At 45.8% G+C, this 9316-nt stretch overlaps 1 protein-coding gene across 1 annotated transcript; it reads right to left on the minus strand.

The window, feature by feature from the left end:
- Window positions 1-1939: 1939 nt before the first annotated feature.
- On the minus strand, window positions 1940-3750 carry LOC119293222 (F-box protein At5g07610-like). The gene is made up of 2 exons (XM_037571765.1): window positions 3030-3750; window positions 1940-2633 (listed from the first exon to the last, which is right to left on the minus strand). The coding sequence occupies exons 1-2, from the start codon at window positions 3737-3739 to the stop codon at window positions 2051-2053; spliced, it is 1293 nt and encodes a 430-aa protein (XP_037427662.1). The 5' UTR covers window positions 3740-3750; the 3' UTR covers window positions 1940-2050.
- Window positions 3751-9316: the final 5566 nt, after the last annotated feature.

A 9316-nucleotide genomic window follows, 5' to 3' on the forward strand; every position in this document is an offset into this window, starting at 1 on the left:
CGGGGAGATGGGGAACGAGTGGTGGGGGGCTAATCGCACCGGATAAGGCCAATGTATATGCTCCTATAGCATTACAAAATTTGGCTCACGTGACAAAGCACGAGCACATACATAGTCAGTATATAAACGAATGTCCCGTCGATACAAACAACACATTAGTCGGTTCTTTCATCATTCATTATTTCGTTGGGAGCAACAAGTACAAGTGTAGCACATCCGCGTCTGATTGTTCACATATGCTTGGTAAAACCATTCAATATTCTAATGCACATTCCATTAAAAAAACACATATGAAGGAAATAGAATTAAGATCGGAGTAGGCTGTTACAGTTATCTGCTTTAAGCATTCATGAACATATATAGGTAACAAGTCGTTTAAAACACACCCTATATATATATTCTTTGCACAGTTAATTCTTTTCAAATATATCTCCCGTCCAACATGGTGTGTAGGGGAAAACACTTCCTACACACTGGACAGGTAACTGGCCCAAGTCTTGTACTTTCAATCTACTAAAATCATAAGCAACTACCCTCGCTTGTGTCCGCAGGAAGATAATCTCTTTGTATGGATGAAATTCAAGGAAGTGAAGCATTCCCAAATTCATATCGTCAGATTCAACCTTATCTTCAGCCGCAAGGATAATACCATTGTCGAAGTCTCATTCATAGTTATGTTGCACTGGTGCTTCCAAATCAGACAACCTACCGCCTGGTGGGGCGGCGGTAGGGTGTGACGGAAGGGGCACGGCGGCCGTTATCGTTGCTGGCGTGGAAAAGTTTCCTACCGCCGCATCTCTAGGCGGTAGGCTATATGATCCTACCGCCGGGCCACCTGGCGGTAGGCAAAAGGGTCAAATCCCGAAATGTTTTCAAACTGGGATCAGATCTCGATTTTGTTTCACAAAAGGGTCAAAACACGAAATTTGGACTCGTATTGCACATGACGAGGGCGGCCACTCCGATTCCGCCGTAAATATTGTCTCCGTGGAATCAAGATTGCAGGGGACGCGAGGATTCATAAATACCTCAAAGTCCGGGGACACGGTGGGGTCAAAGGCAAGGCAGACGACGTTGTAGAAGCCCTCCATCCCGGTCACGGTGCACCACAGCAGAGGCGGAGGCAAGCGCACCCATTGTCGTGTGGCGGGGTTGAGCACCAGGTGGACCGAGAGCAGGAGAAACCCGTTGCAGTGATTCTTTGATGCGTACATCCTCCTCCACGTAGTCAAGGTTTGCGTCGATCCTGCGGCTCGTCAGCGGGTTTGCGAAGAGCTTTGGGGGTCCCCGCAGAGGACGTCCATCTCCATGAAGAAGATCCCGTAGAGCTAGAGCGAGAGGAGGTCCGTCCGCAACCGACGGCGGCCGTCGGCTCGCACCAGCCTTTGCAGATGCAGCGGGACGCGGCAAGGCTGGGTGGCGCGAGACGGCCGAGGACGCAAGCGAGGATGTCGTCGGGCAGGGGCAGAGGCAGGGCCATGGATTGATCGGTGCGTACGGCTGCTGCTTCCTTTTGAATCAGAGTCAGAGACGACGGGCGATGAATATGATCGCCGGCGCTCTTGCTCGGAGACTCCATATTTAGAGTACGTATGAAATTGATGCAGAGGAGCAATGCTAGACCTACGAAGATATTCTACGTAAGCTAACGTTTTGCTTAAACGCTCATCTATCTCTCTGTGATGTGATTCAGATAATTACTACTTTCTTCGTCTCAAAATAAATAAGCATCTCAAACAACACATTAGTCGGTCCTTTCATAATTCATTATTTGTTTGGGAGCAACAAGTACAAGCTAGCATATCCGCGGCCGATTGTTCGCATATGCTTGGTAAAACCATTCAATATATTCTAATGCACATTCCATAAAAAAACACGCACGGAAGAAATGGAATCAAGATCGGAGTAGACTGTTACAATTATCTTCTTTAAGCATTCATGAACATATACAGGTAACAACTCATTTAAAACACACCCTACACCCCGGTATTCCTTAAAAAAAACATTTCCTTCAAAAGAAACACCCCGTATATATTGACTCTCTGCACAGTTAATTCTTTTCAGATATATCTCCCGTCCAACATGGTGTGTAGGGGAAAACACTTCCTACACACTGTACACGTAACTGGCCCAAGTCTTGTACTTTCAATCTACTGAAATCATAAGCAACTACCCTCGCTTGTGTTCGTAGGAAGACAATCTCTTTGTATGGATGAAATCCAAGGAAATAAAGCACTCCCAAATTCATATCGTCAGATTCAACCTTATCTTCAGCCGCAAGGATAATACCATTGTCGAAGTCCCATTCATAGTTATCTTGCACTGGTGCTTCCTTAACATTTTCATCACAATCACCTTTCTGTAGGATCCACGGTCCTTGGTTTTCATCACGAGAAAACCAAGAAAATTTTGCCACCGCTGCCGCGAAGTTGATGTCATTCTTTAGCACCCACTCCCATTTACCACATGATTCAGTAAGCAACCAAATCTGAAGTCCCCCCCAGATATCATTATAAATCAAAGTGCAGTACACCCCCTTCTTTGATTTCCCTAGATGAAGATTGGTAGAATCTTCCATTTTACTTCCTGTTGGTGATTTAATCACTTCATATGAACCGTCCGATAAGATTATGCTGCAAACATATCAGATGGATGAAGATAAGATGTCTGTTAACAGATACTAGCACTTGTGCTCCATAATGCAGCACATATTTGATTTTTAGAAAATCAAGTGTGTCTATGTTTATAACCAAACTTATAGAAGAAAATATCAACATTCAAAATCCGAAATTAAGTATCATCAGATTCATCATAAAGTGTATATTTATATTTTATTTATTAAATCATTTAGACATATGTAGTTTATATTCTCCAAACTTGGTCAAACGTAAACATGTTTGAATTTTTTTTCTAGACTAAATATGCACTAGCTACGTTGTGAAACAGAGAGACTAGTCTGGTGAGATGAGTTTCATCTTCTTAAAAACAAATAACATGATTAAAGTGATGACCAGGGCGCGAATGCATACCGTAAAATGGAGTCATTTTGACAATGCACATAGATCGCTCCTTTCCAGTAGACGGCGTAACGGTGTACAAAATCCCTATATGGCTCCATGTCGGCGATGGTCCCCGCAGCCTCTCCTCTCCGGACCAACGACCTCTCCTCCCATCTCCATGTCCTTGAAGAGAAGACTTGTATTGCGTAGGCGGAGGGCGGCCACTCCGATTCCTCCGTGAACATTGTTGTGGAATCAAGACCGTAGGAGACGCAAGGAATAAGAAGCACCTCGTAGTGCGGCGACACTGTAGGGTCATAAACAAGGCACACGTCGTCGTTGAAGTCCTCCATTCCGGTGCACCGGGGCGGGGGCGGAGGCAAATGCACCCATTGCCGAGTCGCCGGGTTAACCACCAGGTGGTTGGAGAGCAAGAGAAGCCCGTTGCAGTGATTCTTGATAAATGAACCCTCGTCATTCTCGACATAACCAAGGCTTGCGTCGCTGATCCTGCGCTTTGTGAATGGGTTTGCGAAGAGCTTTGGAGGGTCCGGGCAGAGGTCCTCCATGAAAAAGATCCCGTGGAGCGAGAGCGGGAGGAGGTCCGTCCGCAGCAGGCGGTAATCGTCGACAATGGCGCGCCAGCCTTTGCAGACACTGCGGCACGTGGCGAGGCTGCGCGGCGCAAGACGGCCGAGGACGCACGCGAGGATGTCGGCGTGCGCCGCCACCAGGGCCATGGATATTGATCGGCGCGTATGGACTTCCTTGTGAGACACAGACGGACGACGATGCCCGGCGCTCTTGCTCGGAGATGCGATACGAGATGTATATGCCGATGGTGGGCTAGCTCTTGCAAATATATATTTCCAGGGGGCCGTGCTAAAGCGCGTCCCAGCCGGTTCCGACCGCGACCGGGAAACGGCAAAGCCAGAGCTGGATTCTGGCCGATCCTTGGCCTAGTCTATTTCCTCCTTTACGCGTTTGGATATCTTTTCTTTTTCTGATAATAATAAAAACGCGTTTGGATATCTGGTTCGTCAGCGCACAGGCGGCGTCCTGCTGGACCGGTCAATTGCGTACAGAGCGGGAGCGAGATGTGCACAGTCTATAAATTGGAACAGTTGATCAAAAAAATTGGAACATTTTTTCGATCCATGATTTTTTTGAAAGTTGGAATATTAATTGAAACTCAAAAAAATTTTTGATAACGTGAACTTTTTTGAAAAACATATTATTTTTTAAATTCTGAACACCTTTAAAAAATAAAAAAAATCGAAATTCCTAACATTTATCGAATTTTCGAACATTTACTTAAATTTTGTTTGAAAAAAACGTGAATGTTTTTTTATAAGTATGAACAAAATTTTGAAATTTTAAATAAATTTTAATTTTTTGTACAAACTTGGAAATTGTGAACTTTTTTGAAATTTTCAAATTTAAGATAAAGAAAATAAGAAAAAGGGTAAAAAATAAAAAAAAACAAGTAAAAGTAATCAACATGAAATTTAAAAAATGGTTCAGGAACCTTCTTGAAGGTTTCCAAAACAGAAAAAACCCGAACATGAACTTCTCACAGGTTACGAAAATCGGGAGCACCTGACTGCTAAAATGGGTCTGCCCATATATCAGGTCGCTAGCTCGGTTCTACGCGAAAGCACGACTATTTGCCGCAATATGCGGCATATAGGATTTTCTCATGAGCAAACCTGTGGAACCGACATTCTATTGGACCGGAGCTCCTATATAACGTGTTTTGCGTCAAATAGGGATCATATTAGTTGGATTGTGTGATTGCGTCTATATTCGGTTCATTGTCTAGCAGTGTATATATGCACGCTATAGATGCACATTACAACGGTACAAATAGAGGACCAGGCCTAAGATCTAGATTGGTGTGCTTCTTAGGTAGGTGAAAGCCGGATTTAGCGCGGGTCTACATTTGGTGTTCGTTGGCAGGTGTGTCAACGTGTATCGCGCGGAGAGGCGGTGGTGGTGGGGGTGTAATGGTGCATGGGGTGAGCAAGGAGGAGATGGGTGCGCGAGGCGGTCCCATGGGCGAAAACGGACCACGTGGAGAGCAAGGAGTGGGCGATGTGGAGTTGTCGATGGGAGGTAATGTGGGGCTAGCTCGTGGTGAGACGATGCCGGGGGGGTGCCCTGTTGGAAATATGCCCTAGAGGCAATAATAAAATGGTTATTATTATATTTCCTTGTTCATAATAATTGTCTATTTGTTCATGCTATAATTGTATTAACCGGAAGCCGTAATGCATGTGTGAATACATAGATCACAACATGTCCCTAGTGAGCCTCTAGTTGACTAGCTCGTTGATCAATAGATGGTTGTGGTTTCCTAACCATGGACATTGGATGTCGTTGATAACGGGATCACATCATTAGGAGAATGATGTGATGGACAAGACCCAATCCTAAGCATAGCACAAAATCGTGTAGTTCGTTTGCTAGAGCTTTTCTAATGTCAAGCATCGTTTCCTTAGACCATGAGATTGTGCAACTCCCAGATACCGTAGGAGTGCTTTGGGTGTATCAAACGTCACAATGTAACTGGGTGGCTATAAAGGTGCACTACAGGTATCTCCGAAAGTGTCTGCTGGGTTGGCACAAATCGAGACTGGGATTTGTCACTCCGTATGACAGAGAGGTATCTCTGGGCCCACTCGGTAATGCATCATCACAATGAGCTCAATGTGACTAAGGAGTTAGCCACGGGATCATGCGTTACGGAACGAGTAAAGAGACTTGCCGGTAACGAGATTGAACGAGGTATGGGGATACCAACGATCGAATCTTGGGCAAATAACATACCGATGGACAAAGGGAATTGTATACGGGATTGATTGAATCCCCGACATCGTGGATCCGAAGAGATCATCGTGGAACATGTGGGAGCCAATATGGGCATCCAGATCCCGCTATTGGTTATTTGCCGGATAGGTGTCTCGGTCATGTCTGCATGGTTCCCGAACCCGTAAGGTCTACACACTTAAGGTTCGGTGACGCTGGAGTTGTAATGGGAATAGTATGTGGTTACAAAGGTTGTTCGGAGTCCCGGATGAGATCTTGGACATGACGAGGAACTCCAGAATGGTCCGGAGGTGAAGATCGGTATATTGGGTGAAGGGTATGGGAGTCCGGAATTGTTCTGGGAGTACCGGGTGACGACCAACGTGATCGAAAGGTGTTTCGGAGGCCACGGCAAGCGTTGGGGGCCTTATGGGCCAAGGGGAGGGGGCACACCAGCCCACTAAGGGGCTGCGCGCCCCTCCCAACCCCTCTCACTTAACCTGGAGAGGTGGGGGCACCTCCCCTAGGGAAGCCGCCTCTTCCGGCTTGGGGGGTAAGTTTCCTAGGGGTGGGCGCGCCCAAACCCATCTAGGGTTCCCCTATGGCCGCCGCCCCTTGATACGCCTCCAATGTATCTATAATTTTTGATTGCTCCATGCTATATTATCTACTGTTTTGGACCATATTGGGCTTTATTTTCCACTTTTATATTATTTTTGGGACTAACCTATTAACAAGAGGCCCAGCCCAGAATTGCTGTTTTTTTTGCCTATTTTAGAGTTTCGAAGAAACGGAATATCAAACGGAGTCCAAACGGAATGAAACCTTCGGGAACGTGATTTTCTCGCCGAATATGACCCAAGAGACTTGGACCCTACGCCAAGGAAGCTTCGAGGTGGGCACGAGGTAGGGGGGCGCGCCTACCCCCCCCCCCCCAGGGCACGCCCCCACCCTCGTGGGGCCACGAAGCTCCACCGATGTACTTCTTCCTCCTATATATACCTATGTACCCTCAAACGATCAGAGACGGAGCCAAAAACCTAATTCCACCGCCGCAACCTTCTGTACCCACGAGATCCCATCTTGGTGAAGGAAATATGCCCTAGAGGCAATAATAAAGTTATTATTTATTTCCTTATATCACGATAAATGTTTATTATTCATGCTAGAATTGTATTAACCAGAAACATAATACATGTGTGAATACATAGACAAATAGAGTGTCACTAGTATGCCTCTACTTGACTAGCTTGTTGATCAAAGATGGTTATGTTTTCTAACCATAGACATGTGTTGTCATTTAATTAACATGATGTGATTGACTTAACCCATTCCGTTAGCTTAGCACTTGATCATTTAGTATGTTGCTATTTGCTTTCTTCATGACTTATACATGTTCCTATGACTATGAGATTATGCAACTCCCGTTTACCGGAGGAACACTTTGTGTGCTACCAAACGTCAGAACGTAACTGGGTGATTATAAAGGAGCTCTACAGGTGTCTCCAAAGGTACATGTTGGGTTGGCGTATTTCGAGATTAGGATTTGTCACTTCGATTGTCGGAGAGGTATCTCTGGGCCCTCTCGGTAATGCACATCACTTAAGCCTGACAAGCAATGGAACTAATGAGTTAGTTGCGAGATGATGTATTATGGAACGAGTAAAGAGACTTGCTGGTAACGAGATTGAACTAGGTATTGAGATACCGACGATCGAATCTCGGGCAAGTAACATACCGATGACAAAGGAAACAACGTATGTTGTTATGCGCAGAACAACAATTAAGGCAGACAATCTCTACCTTTTACATAAAAATGAAGTTACATTTAAGTGGGAAAACTAGCAGGAACCAACCACCAAGATGCACTTCGTCTCAAATAACGACGATGACGTTGGTGAGCAACATCGACCGTGGTGGACGTGTGTGAGGGGAGGCGCTGTACAGGGGGGAGGGCCATGCTGGGAACAAGCGACGGTGGCGCTGGTGAGCAGCGTCGACGGTGGTGGACGTGCGTGAGGGGAGGCGCTGCTTTGTTTTCTTTTCCCTGTGCATTCTTTTGTTCGGGACAAGGTTGAAGAAGCGACTGTGTCAGATCCTGCTGGAATTGTGTCGACTATTTGGACAAGGTAGGTTATAGTTAGACTTGGAGTCGTATTGTGTGCACACAGGATACGAGTTGTGTTCGAGTAGGACACTTGTACCCCAAACCTCTTATATAATTTAGGGGTAGACACACTATGTAACATATGCCAACATAAGAGCATAGGCGTGTGTCGATGCCCGGTGACGGTGTCATCAAGAGGAGTGTTCGTAGTCATTGGTCTGGGACGTAGCCATGTCAGTATACCTCATTAACAAATCTCAGTGTCGTACTCATGTGATTATTTGGTCCTCAGTAGACCGAATATGCGTCTCAAATTGTTCTAACAGATCCAACGGTTTCTTGTGGCCTGATTGGGACGCGACCGGCCGGCCGGCGCCTGGCTCCGCCTTCAAATTAGGGACCATCTTCCGCGACGACGCCGAGAGAGAGATGTATGTCTCGTACATGTGTTTAATTTATACTAGAACATGCATGTGCGTTACAACGAGATATAAATATTCTACTTCCTTCGTCCTATAATGTAAGACGTTTTTTTGACTCTAGTATAGTGTCAAAAAACGTCTTACATTATGGAACGAAGGGAGTAGTACGTTAGCTTGTGTTTTACTTATCAATATTAATGCGATTGTGTAAATGAATGTTCATCAAATTCTTTCTGTGAATTACTTTATATTTTGAATAGAAGTTTGGTAAGTAAATAAAAGTGTAATTGATTCAGAAGGTAAGTAAATTAAGATGATTGATTATCATATATACTTCCTCCGTTCGGAATTACTTGTCACAGAAATGGATGTATCTAGATGTATTTTAGTTATAGATACATTCATTTTTATCCATTTTTGAGACAAGTAATTTGGAACGGAGGGAGTATATATGAAAGGTTAGACGAAGGGGTGACGGGAAAAAAAGTGAAATGAGAACTTTATCGTACTTTTTAAGTAGTAGAGATAAGCAAAACGTCGTGGGCATGCATCCATCCTCCACGCTCCAGCCAGTCATGACGCGACGTACACGCGCGCTCTACTCGTTGATGCAGCTTGTGCTCGGATTAGGTTCTGCTTGGAGCCCGCACGCACGGCCTACGGCCAGCCCGACTCGGACTCATATAACCCAATAACGGAACATCGCTTTTCCTCTACACAGTAAATAAGGAAAACGTTTGGGGCCGGGGCACCGGCGGAAACATTGAACCGGTCTCCCTCTTCCTCGCGTCTCTTTCATGGGGCGCGCGGTAGCCCTCTTCTTCTGCCCCCTCCTCTCCACCCCTTCCCCATCCCTTCCCCTCTCCCCGAGCTGCGACTGGGCCACCACGAGCTACTTCGCCGGCGGCCAGGCTCCCCTCGCCGACTGCCATGGCTGCCTGCCGCCATGGCCAGATCCATCCCCTACCTCAAGCCTTCAC

The sequence above is a fragment of the Triticum dicoccoides genome, chromosome 4B (assembly GCF_002162155.2).
Source record: "Triticum dicoccoides isolate Atlit2015 ecotype Zavitan chromosome 4B, WEW_v2.0, whole genome shotgun sequence".
NCBI classification, from domain to species: Eukaryota; Viridiplantae; Streptophyta; class Magnoliopsida; order Poales; family Poaceae; genus Triticum; species Triticum dicoccoides.

Coding starts and splice junctions, on each gene's coding strand:
- LOC119293222 (XM_037571765.1), bottom strand. CDS start 3,739: ATGGCCCTGGTGGCGGCGCACGCCGACATCCTCGCGTGCGTCCTCGGC. Junction 2,634..3,029: donor CAAAATGACTCCATTTTACG/GTATGCATTCGC, acceptor ATATGTTTGCAG/CATAATCTTATCGGACGGTT.